Raw genomic sequence first — 20409 nt, 5'->3', positions numbered from 1 at the left:
ATGATGCCTGGAACAATGCAGGGATTCAGTAAATATTGGATAAATGGTTAAGTGTATTAATGACTGCACCATACTCTCTACCAAGATGGAAACTTAATCATGCCCCGTGTACTCTGCCACAGTTTTATCCACAATGCCACCAAGACGAAGCGGCACTATTCTTTCTGTAGTACCAGTATTATATAGAGGTAGAACTGAGGTTCACAGGATCAGCCCAATACAGACTCCAGGAGGCACTCCCTATGATCAAAGATGGACACAACGCTCCAAAGTCAATATAATGTCACCAAGAGCCTGAGAGTTATACCATCCTTAAGAAACAATGCCACCTCTGTCACAGACCTGATGGTAAGATCTCTTACAAGTCACTCAGCTTCTCATAGACTCAGCTTTTTCATGAAGAGGGTATTAGGTCCTCCAGCAGCAGGTACTCTCTTTCAATAAGGAACAAATGACAATAAGAAGCTACCCACATCATGATGGAAGGTTAGCAGAAGAGGACAGCATTTGCAGTGAGATATCTCTGCGGTTAGGAAAGGGTTAAGCCCACCCGTCTGTCTGGGCGATCTCCTACCGTAAATCAGCCTTGACTGCTGCTCAGTCTGAATGAAGCCCCACCAGGTTGGCCTGTCAGGAAGGAAGCCCATGCGTCCAGACTTTTGTTGTTCTAAGGATTTTTAAAAAAAAATTTTACTGCTCAGGAAGGAAGCCGAAGCCTAGGCCCTAACTGCAGTCCTGCTGATTACTTACCCTAGCATGTGCTACTGCCTTACCTAGCTACCTCTTTCACTCAACTCTTTCCTTTTCTAGAATTCCTTCCTAACTATGCTTTTGGCATTTGGGCCTAAATCCCAGACTTTCCCCTCTTCTTTAAAAACTAAAAATTAAAACAGCATTTCCCTTCCTACCTCCCATACACCTTTGTGTTTGCATGTGGCAAGGACTGGGGACAGGGAGAGAGGAGAAGTGGGTGCTCTATGATCTAGAGACACTTTGTCCCCAACAATGACCTGAACCCCTTCTCTCAAAGGAAGTCATGAAGGAACTGATAAGGACTGAGGTATTGAACAACTTGCTTCCAATGGCTATTTCTGCTATACATATATGTGAACAGAAGACTTTTCAAATATGAACTACTATATTTAAACAGACTCAAATCCAAGGTCCTCAGGCAGAGAGTCAGTCTTTCCCACTCCCATCCTCCTACTTCCCACCTCTCCCACTGACATACAGAGTCATTTTTTAGTATTCCCAAGCCCCATGGGGCTTTCTCTCTACAAAGAGAAAAACACTGAGTTTATTTGTGCGCTCAGGGTAATGGACAGCCCTCTTTTACTCCTAAGAGAATGCACACAGGCACTATGGAAGAGGCCCATCCCCGCCCAACCCTGCCCTCCCCTTCCCCTGCTAATCCCTCCTCAGCAGCCCCCCCAGCTCAGTCCTGCTGCTGTATTTCTCTCCTGACCTACAAGGCCCCTTCAAACCCCGTCCTAAGCCTCCCCCAAGCAGAGACAATCCATCATGCTGTGGGACTGTGACACGCACAGATGGGGGAAGGTTCACAGATTTCTCTCACATAGGCAAGAGGGTAAAAGTGCCTGTATAACTTAAAATCTAAGGACATACTTGAAACTCTGAGACTTGGAATTCTAATACTAGTCAAATACCATTATAGCAAATCTGATTATATGTAGTCCAAATCTCTATCACACACAAATTCTAATGGCCCATTTATTTCAAACAATATCTGATAATACAAAATTTCAGAATGAGAAAATATGATGAGATTCAGATTTTCTAACCTATCACTGCCAGATATCTAACCTTAGTCCAGTCCCTTCCTGACTCAGAGAGATTTGTTTTTTTTAAACTCTAATATTACCTTGCTTCTAAATAAAATGAAGAGAGGAGGTTAGAGGAACACCAGGGCTAATCCTGGTGGATGGATAATAATGAAGGGAGGTAAAACAGCTGGTTATCACAGAAAGAGGTTCTGAGCCTTTCTCCCTCCCTTTTTGCCATAATGCAGGAGTGTGTAAAAGGATCCTGCATACATGCTAGTTGTTAATGACCCTGTGTTGGGCTACATCAGTGCTTTTAACAATGAAGATTAAACTACCAGATTGTCCTTGAAATAATAATAGTCATTATGTATTTGTAAGTGTAACTGTTCTAAGCATTATCTGTATATTTAATCTCATTCAGTCATTCACAACCACCCCTTAAGGTTGTATAATTCCCACTTTACAGGTGAGAATACTGAGGCCCAGAAAAGTTAAATAATTTGCCCAGGGTCACAGAGAAAGTAAGCTAAAGGGTCAGAATTTTATTCCAGAGGCTGAACTCATAATTATTATGTTATATTGCCTCCCCACCTATGATCTGAAACACCTTCAAGTTGTGGCTCAAAGGGGGCAAATACAGCATTTATTCTTCTAACAGGTATTTATCATGCTAGACCACTCTGACTTGGTTTAAATCAAACCCCAAAAAGCAAGGTCAAATGAGAGCAGTATAGGATTAGCTGGCTCCTAAATGGGAATCATATACCTGAAGATAAAGCAAAGGTCTCTCCAGGGCTGGCCCTTTCCCCCTCCCTACATCTTTCTGACTGTCTGCTGTTCTAAGATGGATGCAAAGCCATACATCTCAGCCTGCAAATGAATTTCAGTGGAAAAAGACAACCCTTGTCTAGTGAGTCACACTCAGGCTTACCGGGCTTGATTTCTCATGAGACTGTACCAAAAGGTTCCTTCTTCACACATGCAGCTTCTAGACTTTCCTAAAGCTTGTGTCTGCTAAACATAATGTACTGGATGCAGCACCATGTCTCCCCCAAAAACATAACTTTCATTTCCTCTAGGTCATCTTCAATCACAAGACATTCTACAGAGAAAATGGATGGTCAAATATCTGAATTGCCAGGTGGTTATATGTGTCTACAAAACTCTCACATCACTTGTTCGTTTTCAGCTTCAACCAGGATGTAGGTAGGAACTTTTCCCCCTAAAATATACATCAAAAGCTGATCCATATTTGTGGACTACATGATAGGGGATGTAATGCTGTGGGAAAACATTTGAGAAGGGAATAAACTTCAATTTTAGGTTTCTAGAGTGTTAGGAAAGAAAAGTTTTAGATTATTTTTTTAAGATACTATATTTTAGTACCCAAAATAATCAACAAAATAAGTCTATATTTGAGAAAGGTAATTTCACTTATATGTCTTGAAAAACTCTCTGCCTACTTTTGTCATTATCAAACCTCAAGGCATAAATAAATTCTTCCTTTCTTTCCATAAAACCTGTATACCTTTGGGATAGCAGTCTTATAGATACTATCCAGCGCAATGCTGAAGAGTGGCAAATTGATAAAAACTTAAAGTAAAAATTAGATTATAATCACCACCATCAATTTATTCAGTACTCCACTAACACTTACTGAACCCTTCGATGTGATTGGCACAAATGCAAAAAAAAAAATTAAAAAAAAAATTGTAATACTAAAACTAAAATGTGATTAAGATAACAGAAAAGTCTGATCTATTGGGTAAGGCTGGAAGGGAATAAATTATTCCTGTTTACTTAGCATCAACCAGGTTTACTGATTCATACCACGGCCTATTATTTCTCCAGGCCTCAACCCCATAGTCTCAATTTAGGATCTTTTCCTGAAAAGGGCATAAGAGAGAAACTAGGTGAAAGTTCTTTTGCAGAAAATTCTCTCCTTGCCCCAAAGATATAGTCATAAATTCCCACCCTGTAGCATACACTTTGAGGTTACTGAGGATAAAATCACACTCTGTTCAACCACGAATGTCACAATTTAAATGGTCTTTTTAAAAATTTTAAGGCATTTTAGCTGATATATAGCAATAAGTTATCCTTAAGTCTGTAGTTCAGCTCTTTTTAAGAGGGTAAAATGGCACTGAGAAATGCTGTTAAACAGTTGGAAGAGTATATTCAAATCCAAAAATTGTTATTTTGGTGTTAAAATCGTGGATTTTACAAAAAAGTAGCATCACGCTAAATCCCACATATTTATACAGAGTATATATAAAAATATGAAAAAACATTATAAAATATAACTATTAAATGTATTGTAACTCCAAATCCTGAGCATTTACAAAGAATACATTTCGACGTGTGCTAATATTTATTAACCAGATGGGTGTAGTTAATAAGGGTTAAAAATAAGAAAAACCAATATAAAAATATAATTCTATTTTTCAGTTTCCTTTTCCCTGCCTAATGAGGAAAGGGGGTGGGGAGGGAGGGCAACTTTTGTTATTTGGATACAATGTGTGTTTTCTGTTTTCAAACAAAAAAAGGGCCACCAAATAATCAACCTGGGGCCGCTGACCGGAAGACAGCCCCGGAAAACTTCCCGTGGGAAGAGTTCCAGAAATTGCCCAGACTTTAACGAGCCCCGCTGTGCTGGCTGCGAGCCTCTGTCAGAGGCGACCACGACTCGCCTCGCCCGAATACCAGCCCTCCTTCCGATTCATGAAGCCCTGGACTTGAGAAATGTTCCCCGGAACGTTTTACAGATTTGAACTGCAAGACCGCGAAAACATTTCGAATCTCCAGGAGAAACCCCCAAGTCCCCGGGTGCCGAGGGGCAGCTAGCTCCAGATGCGCAAGTACGCGTCCATCCTTCCTCATCAGCGCGCCCTGGGCCCTCCCCTTTCCCTCCTCCCACTCCTGCACCCCCAGCCTCCTCCCGGCGCACCGGCCACCCACCCCCTCCGTGTCCCCCTCGCCTCCTCACTCCGCCCCCCGCCCACTTGCACCTCCCGTGGGGTCCCACACCACCCCGACATCCGCGTGGGCGTGCCCCCTCCCGGGTCACCTTCCTCCCGGGTCACCCTCCTCCCGGCCCCACACTGTCTCTGTGGCTCAGACCACGTACAGGAAACCGATTAAGGGCTGGGCTCGGACTCAGTGCGACCAGGGGGCCAGGGACATGGAGGGTGGGGCAGGACAGGGGGTGGGGGACCAGGCTGGTCCTCGGCCCCGACCGCAGGAGGCAGCGGCGGCGTGGGGCCCGCCTGGGGCAGCGCCGGGAGTTCTTCCGCAGCCTCCAAGTCCAGCCGCGGGACGGCGAAGTCACCAACATTTCTGGATCCACTTGAAAGCCATCTCGGTGGCGGAGGCTGAGGGGTCCTTTTCAAGTGAGGCAACGGGGCCCACGGTGGTCCTTACTCCCGCGGCCCGGCCTCGCGCCCCTCCGCGCCCCCTCCCCCAAACGATCAATTACCAGCCACCCTTCTGCCGGGAGCGGCGCGGGGGCTGGCTGGCGGCCGCGAGGAAACGGCAGCCGGGGATCACTTCTGCATGACAATTGATGGGAGGGAGGGCGCGAGGCGAGGAGGGAGGGCGGCTGCGGTGTCCGTTTTCTCACCATGGTGATTAGGCATTCCGGCCGTGCAGGGAGGCAGCCGCCGACCAGAGCCGCGCGGCGGGCGGGGAGCGAGGACCGAGGAGAGAGCGAGAGCCGGAGCGGGAGCGAGCCCAGCCGCCGCGCTGGCGGGCGAGCGGTGCGCGGGGCCAAGCCAGGCCAGCTGGCTCTGCAGCCATCAGGGACTGCTCCGGTCCAGCCCGGCCCCACTTTAACTGTGCAAACATTTCTTTATCCCAACAAGACAATTAAACCCAGCAGCATGAAAAGGAGTCTCCATGACTGTGTTGGGAGTGAACAACCAGAAACAAACACACACATCCCAGGAGTTCTTAAAAGGACTTGGGGAAAACCCGGGAGCAGCTGAGCAACAATCAGGCTGGGTCTAGGCAGTCAGTACAGAGGAAACCATCTGACTCATCTGGGTCTGGTGGTTTGCTGACCCTTTCACAGTGGTCATCTGCTCCAGCTACAATCCAGGAGTTCAGCCTGGTGACCTGAGAACTGCCCCGAACATTATTTCCAGCAAGCGCAATTCTAAAAGCCCAAATTAGGGTCCCTGTCCACCCAGTCCCAGAGCCCTTGGGACATATTCCCTCTAGCAACGCCCCCATGATGTAGCTGACCCTCCTCATTCTGGGCTTCCCTGGGCCTATGTACCCTCAGTTATTTGATTCTTAGAACACAGGGACTTAAATGGCACATGCCTTTATAAGGCACATTTCAAAGTACAAAATACCATCTTCTACTCAGGGCTTTTGGGACCTGAGAACCAAAGTAGAACCACCTGTAGTTGCTGTGAACTACCAGTTTCCTACCTACCTACCTGTGAATCTGTCTAATCATAGGGAAGGGCCAAGATAAGAGGGCCACTTATGGTCACTGCCCAGTGCCCATCCCTGATGTGGCCAGTCATCGCTCCACACAGGCAGTTCTGGTCCCTCTCAATCCTCAAATAAGCATGCATACTAGCCAACTCCAATTTGGGATGAGTGGACCGACTGGCAGGCTGGCCAAAGACTGTGTCACCCAGGCAGAAATCTAGGCACAGAGGTGGTCCAAAGAAAATGATAAGGAAATGCACATGATAAGAGCCAGAGTGCTAAGGGGGTAATAAATGTATAGATTCTAGCACGAGGCAGCAGATAATACGTATCTTCCCTTTGTTGTAAAGTTTCTTTAATGAGGAAATGTTTATTTTAAAAGCCCTGGGAAACATATCTGTAGACACTTCATATGTAAGACACACGTGGACTATTTGTAATTGGTCCATAAATTTTAGCATCATTTCCCTGGACAAGGAGCCCTGGGAGACTGGTTCAGGGAGTGACAATAAACAGGAGTTACCTCAGTCCCCTTCCTGGGGAATTATGCATCCTCCACGAACGGCTTCTCACAAAATACTGCTCCCTTTTTTCCAGGGCAAATAAGTCAGTCCTGTAGAGTAAAGGCTTCTTTTTTCCACAAAGCCCAACACCTACCTTGGGAATCACCTGTGATGCCAGGTAGATGAACAAGCAAGCAAACAGGAATCATCTACTAGAAAAGACGACACTTTACCCAAACAGCTAGAATTTTTCCTACAAAAATGGATATTTAATCACAAAAGAAAGTACCCAGATTGAAGGGAAGAACACATACGTGTACATTACACCATGTCTGCAGGCCCCTCTTTCAAATGCTCTCACATGTGGACATATCTGCATATGGATACAGTGTGTGAGCAGGGGGTGGCTGCAACAGTAAAAATTGTCAGTGTTTCCATTGTAAAACTGATTTTTCATTGGCCTAAAACTCAGTCATAAAACTTCTACTCTATGTAAGGGACACCCACCCACCCAGTACAATCCCCCCCACAAATGCTTATTTAGGAGTTTTACTGCTGTATTTAATTAAAACATTTTTTTATACTTTATGAAAAAAATTTATATGAAGAGACTGAAAAATGAGTCAACCATATCAGAAATTAACTCTAAATTTTAAGAATAAAAAACTAAAATATATATGGTTTATATTCTATTATATTGGTAGTCTGGGCAAAAGCCACTTAACCTATTACTTTGCTATTTTGAACACTCTATTCTCTGTCCTCTTGCCTTCCCATCCCCCTCCCTGCCCCATCTGCCCCTCAAGCTCTCCCTTTGGAAGCAGTCTTGTATACTGTCACTCGATTATCTGAGAAATATTACTTATTTCAAAACGGTTCTGTAGGGAGGACCTGAAAGGCATCTAGTGGGAATAATCAGGCCTTCTAACGGCCCTTAAATATGTATTTACATAAAACAGACCATAAATATTCTGACACACATCGGCATATGACAGGAGCCAAGAAAGCTGCTGCAGACTTTGTCACAGTGCCTCTTCAACCCTTCCTGACAGAAAAATGTTTCCCCTGTCTTCCAAACACTCAAAATCAAAAGCACAGATGCTACGCAATACAACCGTTTGTGACGGCTGCCACACTGCCCAAGGAAAGGAAAGGAAAGGGAAGAGGAGCACAGATCCAGAGTTATCACCAAGCAACAGTCTCCTCTTCACTTTACACCTTTGTTTTTTGCTAAAGATTAGTCCCAAATGCAACTCTAGATAATAATGTGGGTATACAAACATCCCATACTCACATGCACACCCATAGGTTGAATATATGTGTAAGAGAAAAAAGAGAACACAAACTACTCTCTAAAGGAAAAATATTTTTAAAAATAGAGGGAGAATGGGCTCCAATTTCTGTAACAGTACAATTTGAAATAAAGAAGTTTCCCCACCCTTCTGATCAGAATCTCATTAATTTCAAGGTCAGAATTCCATTTCACTTTGGGAGACAGACTCATTTAATTTTTCTCCACCCAGGCGTATTCCGGTGTGAGGGATCCATCTCCATGGGGGATGGCACCACCACACAATGCAAACCAGGCAAACAGAAGAGTTATGGCTTTGACACTCGGAGGGGAATGGATATCCACATCTATGAGTTCTGACTTGACTAACAAGCTTCCTCCTCTCTGGGCATCTGATACAGGTTTGGGCTAAAAAGATAGATGGAGACAAGCTGGATATATTAGGAGAGAAGAAAGGAATCTTGATCTGCAGGTGTTACGTTGTGGCATATTAGTTTTGAAGGATTTCATTTTCAACTTGTATTTGGAGAAAAAGGGAGGAAAATTTGTCATACCCTAATCCAGGGCAGTTTTAGCTAAAGGTCAAATTACAGCTAGCCTTGAGCACTTGCACACTGACAAAAACTAAATTAAAACAGACCGACACAAAGCCAATCCATGTTCAGCAGGTATATTCAAAAAGCAGGATCATAACACATACGTCAGCTGTACGGAAAGGGGAAAGGTAGAAGAGGGACTAAAGCAAAGTGAGAGAGCACATGGGCAGCTGTGCTGTCATACAGCAGCCTTCTCCCGTAAGTGGGGAGGTCTCCGGCTTACAGACGCTGACATAAAAGACACACTCGCAACATATTTCAAAACCAAAGAGCGATGGATTTACAAGGCAGGTTGATTTTATGATGACTTTTATTGAAAAGGTACGCTGGGTTTAGGCAGATGCCTTTTAGCGCAGGAAAGTTAACACAGTGCCTAATTCAAGGAGACAGCCTGAGGAAGCAGTGCCGACAGGGGAGAGAGCTGCAATGTCTCTATTACTCTCCTCGGCATCATAAAGAGAAGAGAAAAAAATGGTATTCGTGTTGGTAGTTATAGAGAGGGCGGAAGCACAAAAAATAGAGAAGAGGGGAAAGCAAACCTCAGATGTAGTTTTCTTAAGAAAACAAAATGAAGCAAACCTTAGAACAAAGGGTTGGGTGAGAAAACACTCTCAGTTCATACATTTTCACCAGGCTTGAAGAAAACTGCTGTCTACCCACAGCCCAAAAGCTTCAAAACACAATTATTTTCTGATTAGATTAGATTAGATTAGATGAGAAGATTGCAGGGTTCAGCAGTCCTAGTCTACAAGTTCCAAATCAAGGTTAGTTCCAACTAGTAGTGAGGTAGCCAGAGCCCAAAAAAAGCACTTGGAGAACATGAGAAAGCTGTTCCTTAAGCAGAAATTAATAATAGTTGTGAACATCAAATATGGAGCAGCCACACAGGTCAACCACAGCCAGTCCTAAAAGTGGGCTCCAGGATAAGCATCCAGCAAACCTGTTAAATCCCAAGAGAAGCCAGCTTTCTAGCCTTGCGATTGCAAGGAAAATACAGCTGTTTGAAATGCTTTATGGTGATTGACGACACCTTTGTCCTGCTCTGAAAAATAGCCTGATGTGGACAAGGGCTGAGAGTTGTGACAATAAAATCACATGGACTCCAGTGGATGCGATACAATGGAAAAGCTAAAATATAATACTAATATCAGAGAAACATAATGAGGATAGCAAAAAGAGGAGGGATGGATAAGTTTCTTCAGGCCCCCCAAATTCCCTAGGAACCTACCCTTTCCAATGGAATGACATTTACTCCAGTACCTATATGGTACCCCTCTTCACTCCAGAGTCCCCAGGGAATAAGCCAATCATGCCCTGGAGAGAAGGGCAGTGTGGAGGTCAACTTGCCTCTGGCTACCTTCAGAAAAACATTTCCTACAGAACTCTCAATGCTTACTGACAGAGACAAGTAAATATTAGTACTCCATAGCTATGGAATGGGAAGGAACTGGCCCTTCCCATTACTAGGAGCAGGGAAAAGGCCACCGACCTGTTGAACACTACTGTAAGGCAGGGCTTACTGGGGGTAGGGAGGGCTCACATCAAAGTACTTACATCTGTCATTCCGATCTTCTGGGCTAGATGAGGCTTCTCGATCCGAAATGAGGCCGGAGACAGCAAAAATCTTCTTCCCCGTGTCATCAACCTTAAGTGAACCGGGGGAACTAGATGGCAGCTGTGTCCCAAAGTCATATTCCTTGCCATCTGCATCTGAGAAGCGCAAGTGGGGAGACTCTGTGTCGTGGCAGTTCTTCAGTCTCTTGGCCGGCGTAAAGGCTGACTGATAACTCTCCCTGTCCTCAGTGGAAGCAAAGGGACGGAAAGCCCCAACACCACTGTGATTTAGCATACTGATTGGAGTGCAATCTAGATTTGGGGGAGCAAACTGGGGGTGGAGATGTAGTAAAGAAGGGGGAAAATCACGATTGGCAAAAGTGCCCGGCACCCCACCCTGCCGATGGTACATAGAGGCAAAGGTGTAGGAACCGTTGGTGAATGGAATATGCACGTCCTTGTCTACTGAGACAGGTACACCAAAGGGTCGTGGCTGTTGACAAGGGATGGAAGCATCGCGGCTGGCCTCAGCTGTGGACGCCAGGACCATCAGTGCTGGGGATGCCAGCGGGTTGGGGAGGTAAGACGAGTTCTCCATCTTGAAGGCTGCCCGGTGTAAGTCCATTGGAGTTTCTTTCTATGGTCCGCGTCACACAAGAAGCAGTCTTCCCTGGGAGGGAGGCTGAGGGGCACCTTGGATCAGGGCAAGGAATGTTACTGGGGAATCATCCCCTTCTAACACCTGCAGAAACAGTAAAGAGAAAAAAAAAGAGGGGGAGGAAGGTTAGGGGGAGGAAAAGAACGGGAAACCCTAAGTGATCGAAACACCATCCTTCTGGCTTACAGATTCTCGGGCAAGAGACACCACAGGCTTTAGGAGCCAGTGGGCAGCAGCATCAGACCATTTTCATTCTGGAAAATCAATAGACAACTTACTGTGATGTACGCGTAGCTGACTTTGGTCCCTACACGTTCCGGGTGAAATGCGCCTGAGCCCAGCAAAGGGAAAAAAATCATAAAACCTCCACATACAATATTCCCTGAGCAAATGAGCTTTGGAAGACCAAGTCACCCAGTAGATTAGGTGGGGCATATATTTTAAAGGGCCTCCACCTACATACACCACTCATGGCAGGCCTGATGTTCAAAAAGAGAAAAGGATCCACCTCTATAACGCCCCATGTATGAGTCGTCTCTTCATCTCCCCTAATAACGCCCTGATACTGAAAAATCCCTAAATCAAGCACATCTTGACCATGAACATCTGTACGTTAGGTGGTACAAATTGTGCGTGTGGATAAATCACACACATAAACACACATCTTCATGTATCATCTAAGACTGTTTCCAGAAAGAAATGCTGTGTGAACAAATAACAGCAGCATTATTGTTGCTGCATACCCCTCTCTAATCACACAGGCTTTCTCTTTTCTGAGAAGGAACAAAACCTTCATCAATAAAATGCCTGGCGTCTCTGACAATATTTAAAAACATAATGGGTGCCTTTGGCATATGTTCTCTAGAAGCGGCTGTCTTCCAGGGGCAGCAAAGAACGAATCGGTAATTTTAGTTACTAATGCACTCACTCTTAAGTAGATTTGTAAACTCCCTTGAATTTGCCATTAACATTTAGAGCAAAATGTTAACAAAATTTCTGACTTATTTTGCTCTGCTTGTTGGCCCAGCTAGAGTTGACGTCCAATGAAGGCCTCTGGAACAAATTGGAGTTCGGAGAGACTTCTTTCAATTTCTCTTTTAAATTTAGGTTGTACATTTTCACAGTCACTGATTCTGTTTCAAAATTTACTTTTAGTGGGAAGTGGGAGAAGGGCTATATATCAAAAGTCCAGATAACACAAGATGACTACTAGGACTTATTAGCTTCAAACATACACACTAAGTAGAAACGTAAGTGAAACTCAAAGTGTAACCAAAAATCACCATCTGCTACAAATTATAACCTTTAAATTGAGAGTCATGTCTCAAATAAAATTTACCCCCTCCCTTAAAAAACCCCCGCCTAGATAATGGAGTATCTGTCTTTGGTGTTCCCTCAAACAGAGAAACCTTAGTTAAACTGTAGATGAATCCTCCTGACTTAATGCAGTGCAAAGAGAGTATTTCCTTCTCCCATCCTGTAGTAGACGTGTCAATGACTGTTATTAATTGGGAAGATGAGTGCACACCATCAGACTGCTTCCTCATTTGGCATCTTTCCTTATAGACATCATTGCTAAATTACCAGATTATGTATCTCACATTAACGGATTTTTCTCTCTTCCAAATTTTAAATAACTTTCCTGTCAAGTTATAGCAGTGCAGGGAATGATCTGCCAAGGGCAGCCGGTGAGGCTGACAAGTCTGGGAATCCTATTCTTGGCTGTTTTCAAGTCAGATTAATAGCCACACAATATGGATGCTCTGAAAGTGGGTCTAGGGCTGTTCCAAGGGTTCTAAGCAGCTTTTCACAACAGAAATAACTACTTGTCCATCAACAAGCAATATTATATGAGGAGAGCAGGAGAAGAGGGCAAACATAATACACTAGGGGTGAGGGGAGGAATGTTTCTCCCCCAAAATAGCCAATCACCCAGAGGATTCGCTTTCTATTTTTACTTCCTGGATCACCTCATTATGTTAAATGAGTTTCATAAATTAGTAATCTGGCGACAGCACCGGACACTCCAACAGAACACGGTGAGCCACTCAGACCCAGTTATTCATTTGAAACTTCATTATACTGAAAATAAATCACACTATTTTTCCAGGCCGCATCTCTTTTCCTCCACTGTGTGGGCGTTGGTCTCTGTGGGGGAAGGGGGAGTGTGTTCTTTTCCTTTTTCTTTCTTACCCCCTCCTCACATTAACAACTTGTATAGATGAGGCTTCAGCAGACCACAGTCATTATGAAAATCTATAGTTAATACACTCCCAATGTCAAAATGTCATGGGTTTAAACACAGAACCCAAAATAAGAAAACTAACTGACCCTCTTAATTAAAAAAATATGGATTGTAAGATAATCAGCTTGATAGAGCATTTGGGTGACTGTAAAGAACCGGGCAAAGGGAAAGTAAGTAACTGTTACTTTTCTGCCTCTATGCTGATTTTTTTTAATTTAGCACTTCGTGCAAATCCAGATTAAAATAACTCCGGCTATTGATCCGAGCAGTGGAATTGACATTAATTTTAGTTCACTTCTCACTTTGCAAAGGGATCAATAGGAAGTAATAACAGCTGACATCCCTGCTGAAAGGAGGAGAAAGAAGGGCTGAAGACAGAAATCGAAAAGCAACCAAATAAATCATCAGCTACTTTTCCACGGCATCAGACAAACTCCAAACAGATTGCAAAAAGTCTTTGTTGAATTAACTAAACAAGGAGGAGGGATCAATCCACGAAGCTAAATAAATTGTCTGGCAAGCAGTGAGGTTGGACGGAGGGACCAACAAATATTGAGTTTTAAAAATTTCAAATCCTTGACGTGATGGGTTTGGTTCATGTCTGTATGTGTGTGGGAGTTTGTTAAATCACACACCCAACCCTGGTTTAAAGTGATTACAAAACGCCAACTAACTGAATAATTAGTGAGATCACTAATTGCGTGGTTAAACATGCCAGAACCAAGACAAATGGAACGAAGAAGCTGGCGTTCTGAACGTGAAAATGTCTGTGTCTGGGCTGATGCGCAAGGCTCCCCGCTCTCCGGCACAAACTAGTCAGTTTCGCATAGAAAAACTGAACGCCAAAGTCTCTCAGAGTGGGCAGTTTCCCACCCCAGCTTCTCACCATCCCCGTCCAGGGTCTGGGCTTCTTGACCCGCTGTGGTTATGAGTGTAGAAGGAAGCCACACTGCTGCTGCTGGGAGCCAAACCCACTTGCAAATGACTGCCACAAAGAAAGCTGCAAAGCCGCTCTCCCGGAGCCCCAGCTCTTAACGCCCAGCGAACTATGATTCTGCTGGCAATTACAACGCTCTCACAACACTCCTCTGCTTATTACAACAGGTGACATTTTTGTGGTCTCTGAACCGTTTCCAAAAGCAAGGAATGAAAATAATAGAACAAATTAAACGGTATTTTTCCTCTGCATAAATAAACTTTAAAAAAAAATTAACAGGCAACTTAAAAAGCAGAGAACAATAGGAAATGGGGCCAGGGTAGTGGGGAGTTGTGAAGAATCAGAAAAGAATTTTTTTTAAGTTCACAGACTTCTCCCCTAGAAGAGAATTCCCGCACACCAAATGCCCAGGGGGTATCTGGAAACACCACTCTAACAGAAATTTTTACCACCATATGCAAGGAAACATAAGGCTAACACGGGCTGGGGGCAACGCCTGCGAATCAGACGTGGCCAGGTGTGGGTCCCAGATCTGGACCCCGACCCAGGTCTGGCTTGGCTAACCGGTGAGGATAGGAGACAGCCCGGACTGTCCAGAGCGCGGGGCCGCGGGGCTGCCGGCTCAGCAAGCAGTGCAGAATTTAGTCAGGACGAGTCTTAACCGGGAAAAACCAACTCTTTTAGGAAAAACGGAGGAAGAAGAGGTGAAGGTGAAACCTACATCAACTTCGGGCCAACGCAGAGCCGAGGCGGCTACTGCACGGCCTGACCTCTCCTTCCAGCTCTCGGTAGCCTCTGCACAAAGAATACTTTAGGTCCCAACAACCTCCCCCCGAAACAGTCTGCTTGTAACTTTGGGGAATGAGAGCGCCGGCCGCGAAGAACGGACAAGTGCGAGGGGCCCTGGTCCGCAGCGGGACAGGGAGCGCGAGGCAGAGGCTCGTAGGAAGGTGCCTTCGATCAAAGTCCAAGTACCTAGTGCCCCAGAACAGCCCCGCCCCGCGGGTCACCCGGCCCGTCGCCGCGCGCCATCGCCTCGCCGGGCAGCCACGGGGCTCCTAGACTCCAGCTCTCCTGCAAATGCGGGCCCTCCCCGGCCCCGGGCCGCGGGCCTAGGGTGCGGGAGAGGGCTGTGCCTCTCGCGCCGCGGCGGCCCGGCTGCCGCTCGCCAAACAGGTGTGAGTCTCGGCTCGCTCGGTGCCCGGCCCGGCCCCGTCGGTCACGAGAGGTGCGGCGCCGCCCTGCCCTCGGCCTTCCCTTACCTCGCCCCGAGCGCAGCGAGAGAATTAACGCCACTTTTGCAGGGTTCCCGCGGGCCAGGAGGGATGGGAACGGAAGACGGCCGCTTCGCTTTTCCTCGACGCTCTTTCTACCCTTCCCCACCTCGACTCATTTTCTAGTCTCAGGAAGAAGCCCCGAGACAGCCACAGGAGGAGGCCGTACACCCCAGCCCGTCCCGCTCCCTCCGTTCCGACCCGCCGCTTCCTCCCTGTCCATCCTTTTTTCTCTTTATTTTCCCTCCTTTCCCCTTTACCCCTCTCAAGCCAAGTCCGGAACCGAGGCGAGAGGCGAGGCGTGGCTGGTGGGCACCGTGGGCAGAGAGCGCCCGAGTCCTCCCTCTCAGCGGCTGCCGGGGCGGAGAGGGGGCCCAGGCCAGAGGTTCCAGGCGGCCGGGCCGGGCGGGCAGAGCCCCACACCCAGCGCCCCGCCCCAAGCCTCCTCCCGTGGGGACGCGCGTCCGGCTCGGCCGGGGCCCTGGTGCTCCACTGGAGCCGCGGCCGGGGCCCGAGAGAGCCCGCGTTCTCAGCGGAAAGCGAGAGCTCTTCCTCTGACTCCCAGCGGCCGAGCCCCCACTCTGCCAGGGCTCCTGCGCGCCCTCGCCCGCCGGGGTCCGCTCAGGCCTCGAGCTCCGCGAGCGGACAGCGCGGGCATCCCCTCGGATGGCCGGCCTCACCGCCGCGGGCGGCCTCGCCGGGGGCCACACGGAAGCTCTCTGCCCAAGTTTGTGCGTCCTGGAAGAAAAGATTTCCCTTACAATGCACAAAGGCGAAACGCTCAGGCCGAGCCCTGAAAGGCCCGGGTTGGGGCGGGGGGTGGCTGGAGGCTTGGGAGCGCTGTGGCGGGGCTGGGCTCCGGCCGAGAAGGTCGCCCGGCCGGCTGACGGGCGCGGCGGGGATGGCCGCGGCACCGCGGCACCGCAGCGACCAGCGCGTTCGCTGAAAAGTTTTGTTCTCAAGTCGGTGGAAGAGAAATTGTTACTCAGTTTAAGGCAGGTAAATCTATGTTAAAAATAAAACTACGAAAAGAGCAACGTGCCCCTGTCTATGTGGTGGTCCTCCCACCCCGCTCCGTATAATCTCCGCAAGAGAAGAGTCCCAGCCCCGAAAATCCCGGGAGACCCGGTACGGGTCGGGCGGCTCTCAGGCCAGGCGGGTCCAGCCCAGCGGAGCGGGGAGTTTAGCGGTGGCATTAGAAGGGTCCACGTCTGTGCCAGCACCTGCCTCCTTCCAGCCCGCAGCGGCTCCCCCAACCCACCCTCCTCCCTCCACGCCCTTCACACCCGCCCCCTCCAGGAAAGTAAGCCGAGCACTCAGGGGCCCAAGGCTCCCAGTCTCTCCTCCGGTATCCCACAGGGCGGGTAGTGTGTAGAGTGGTGACGGTCGGGTCACCCCTTTCTCATTCGGATCACCCCTTCTCCATCCTGCCCGCCCTTTAGGGCTTCCCACCGAGTACCACCCGGTCCGGTCTGGTCCCGGTCCCGCAGGAAATCACCGCGGCATAGACCGGGGAACACCCCGAGAAGGCATTCTCCAGACCGACCCAAACAAAGTGGGGATGGGGCTTATTAAAAAATGAAGAAAAGAAGTCCTGCTCCCTTCCCTTGCTGTCCCCTCACCCTCCCTACCTGTCCAACTCCCGCGTCTGGTCCCTCCCCCTCGCACCCCCCAAATAAAACACATTAAGGAAAACTCAAGACGGAAAGTTTGAGTGAGGCAGCGCACGGAGCGCGCAGGGCACAGAGGCTGGGAGATCTAAGACGCGCCAGTCCAGGTCCCAGCCCCTGCCCCTGGGGGGGGGGGGGGCGCCGCCCAAATCCCTAGGAGACCGACCCGGAAAGTTAGCCAGGTTCCGGAGCAGCCCGGCGGCCCTCGCACCCACCCCTTTGGTGTGTGCACACAGACCCACACACCCCTTTCTCTTTCTCCATACTTGCCGTGTAAATTCCTTGGGAGAACGGTCACACTTTTCAGGACACGGAGGGAAGAAGGCGGTGAGTGTGGTGCATGAAAAGTCCCGGGTGCGCAGGGTCGGCGGCGGCAGCGGCGGCGGCGGCGGCGGCAGCGGCAGCAGCAGCAGGCGGCTGGCCCCGGGTTTGTGCTCGCGAGCTGCCTGGGATTGCATGTACAGATTAAGAGACTCGGTTGGTGTGAGAGAAGGAGCAGTGCTGCCTCTCAGCGCTGGCTCTAATCAGTGAATGAGCCTCCACTCTCCCAGGGACTGGGAGACACACACACACTCACGGGCGCACGCACACACACGCACACATTCTCTCACACTCACACACATACAGGCACTCTGAGCACTGAATACATTAGGGCACTAAGGGACTCTGGGAAATGGAGTCCAGACCCAGGGCACTCCTGAAGAACAAACCTGCTGGCCCTCACCAAAGCGCTCCAAAGTCTTGGAGTGGTGAGACACTGTAAACTGAAGAGAGCTCTTGCTTTTGTTCACCCCCACCCCCCACTCAAGATCTAAATGAATGGTTTGGTGATCTTCTTGATTTCTTGACCAAAGCGTGACCAAAACTAGATGGGTACATCTTTAAGACTGACATCCACTGCAGCTAAATGACCCCCAAATCCTGGCTCTCTCCTGAACTCTGCCTTTTGTTTTTACAGAAAAATCTTACCTACTGATTGGCTCCTGGAATGCTTCTCTGGGTCTTTGCCTATAATAAGATAATAAATGAATATAAATAAAACTAATACTTTTAGAAGAGGTGGAGAAGGCCTAGTTTAGCACTCAGGTTTGAGCATTAACATTTTTATTGGTGTTTATATTTATAGTTTTCAAATCATTTTATATCATCATTTAATTCACCACATACAGAGGATAAGTAAGTAAAATGGATGGAGAACTAACATTCCCTGAGTACCTCCTAAGAGTTGGGTTTCAGAACTAAATGCCCTTACATAATCTCATTTAATCTCCAAATTAATTCTGGAGAAAATATTGACACTATTTTATATATAGAAGAGGAAACTGTGGTTGAAAGGGTATTGTAATTTGCCCATGGGAACATGGTCAAAAAGTCTAGAATAGCAGGTAGTCCTCTGAAAGGAAAGCCCAACCAAAATCTAATCCTGGTTTAAAAAAAATCATTCCTTTCATCTGTGGTTCAGATTCTGTAACTACAGATTTCTCATCTGGAAAAATGGGAGGCAGTAGTATATACCGATAATCCACCCTGAAAAGAACCACATGAGATTACAAATTGTCTCTAAAAACACAGAGCTCTCGAAGACTCATTCTTGCTATTATTTCCTGGTCCTTTTTTCTTATGTTTAACATTACATAGCATCTAATTATTATGTATAGTTAGGTTTACATGTGTTGTTTGTATTTAAAAATTTTAGTTACCAACTTTTGTAAGAAAATGGTTAATTTGAACAACCTAGAGTTTTTTGTTTATGACTATTTCTGTCTCTGTAATTCATGGGATTAGGGTTGTCTGTTCAGGAACCTGTAAGTCTTTTTACCCATGTTTAGTCATTCATACATACAGTAGCATTTATTGTTTGAAGCATCTCTGTTCCCATAGGTTATTCTCTCCTGCTGGATTGTAAACTTCATGAAGGCAAGAACCGTGCTTGCCTTATTCAACGTTATACTTCAACATCTAACAGTGTCAATCTTAGTTGAACAAATAAATGAGGATATAAAAACAAAATGAACAAATAAAATCTCTGCCTCCAAAGAGCTCACCATCTAGTAAAGAAGACTAGAATTAGAAAACAATTTGATGATTGCTATAATTTAGCATGACCATGTAATTCATTGGTCTGAGACAAGTTTGAAAAGAAGGACTATTAATAATTATACTGGAGCCCTGGCCAGTTTGGCTCATTGGCTAGAGCATCAGCCTGCAGACTGAAGGGTCCTGGGTTTGATTCTGGCCATGGGCTTGTACCTCAGTTGCAGGGTCTATCTCCGGCCCCGGTCAAAGTGCTTGTGGGAGGCAACCAGTCGATGTGTCTCTCTCACATAGATGTCTCTCTCTTTCTCTCTCCCCCTCCCCCCCCATCTCTCTTCCACCCTCTCTGAAAAGCAATGGAAAAAATACCCTCAGGTGAGGATTAAAAATAATAATAAACAAATAAATAAATAAATAAAAAGAGTGCTAGTTACTGGGTAAGCAGGGTGGAGTTTAGATAGGAGGCAGGGAAAGCAATTAAGAAGCCTATTACAGGTAATTCAGTTGGGATACAGTAGAGCTTAATCCAAGGTACTAGGGCAGTGGGAACGAAAAAGAAGGGACACATTACAGTGAGATCCAAACTGTGGAATCACCAGAATTTAGCCACTTACTATGGCAGATGAAGCCAGAAGGAAGACCTTATATAAATCCTAAATAGGATTTTATTATTTATAGGGACAAGATGCTGTCAGTACTTTAATGTTCATTAGTAGTAAGAGGCTTCCTCAGATCAGCTTGTAGACTGTGGACACTCTCACAGGTAGATGATATAAATAGGAAATCCTATGTCAATCACCAAGCCAAACATTTTTAATTGCTACCATATGCAACAATCTGTACTATGATGCAAACACTTAGGAATTAGAAAAAATAACCACTGTCTATAAAAACAATCTAAATGAAAAATTGAGTGCAAAAAAAGCCACAAAAGCATAGCAAAATTATATAATGCAAAATTGAATATGTAATACCTCACTAATTCACAGGTCATGTGTCCAGCAACCTCAGCTATCCAAAACACAATGAACCAGGAAATAAGCAAAAAGGGTCCCAGAATAGCCAAAATAAACATTACAAAGTCTATGAACTAAAGTTAACACATTTTAGTCCTAGGAGAATTCCTCAAGCCTTCACTCAGAGCTGATTTACTCTTTCTTAGGTACAATTCTAATAAGCTTGATTATTTGGCTTTCCCATTCAGAGCTGATTAAGATTGTCAAATTAAAAGGGGGCAGCCATTAAAAAGAGTGAGATAGACTTGGATGTACTTATATGCAAGGATACCTATTATATATTGTTGAGTGGGAAGAAAAGCAAGTCATATAACAGTATGCAGAGCACGATTTGATATTTGTATATGCACGAGTAGACACACACATTGACAGAAAATGACCTATAGGAATATACATTAGACTGCTAA

At 46.4% G+C, this 20409-nt stretch overlaps 1 protein-coding gene across 2 annotated transcripts in view; it reads right to left on the bottom strand.

Moving 5' to 3' along the window:
- Nucleotides 1-17567, bottom strand: part of RNF220 (ring finger protein 220) — a 211548-nt gene extending 193981 nt beyond the window's left edge. The window contains exons 1-2 of one of the 2 annotated variants that reach the window (XM_081145245.1): nucleotides 17223-17567; nucleotides 10169-10910 (exon numbers count right to left, since the gene is read on the bottom strand). In XM_081145245.1, coding sequence (XP_081001371.1) covers nucleotides 10169-10793 — 625 coding nt within the window. In that variant the 5' untranslated portion in view covers nucleotides 10794-10910; nucleotides 17223-17567. The remainder of the gene's footprint in view (nucleotides 1-10168; nucleotides 10911-17222) is intronic. The other variant, XM_081145244.1, reaches the window with a different exon arrangement.
- Between the last annotated feature and the right edge of the window lie 2842 nt (nucleotides 17568-20409).

This window comes from Miniopterus schreibersii, assembly GCF_964146895.1.
Source record: "Miniopterus schreibersii genome assembly, chromosome: 8".
Taxonomy (NCBI): domain Eukaryota; kingdom Metazoa; phylum Chordata; class Mammalia; order Chiroptera; family Miniopteridae; genus Miniopterus; species Miniopterus schreibersii.
This window is presented reverse-complemented; position numbering and strand designations above follow the sequence as displayed.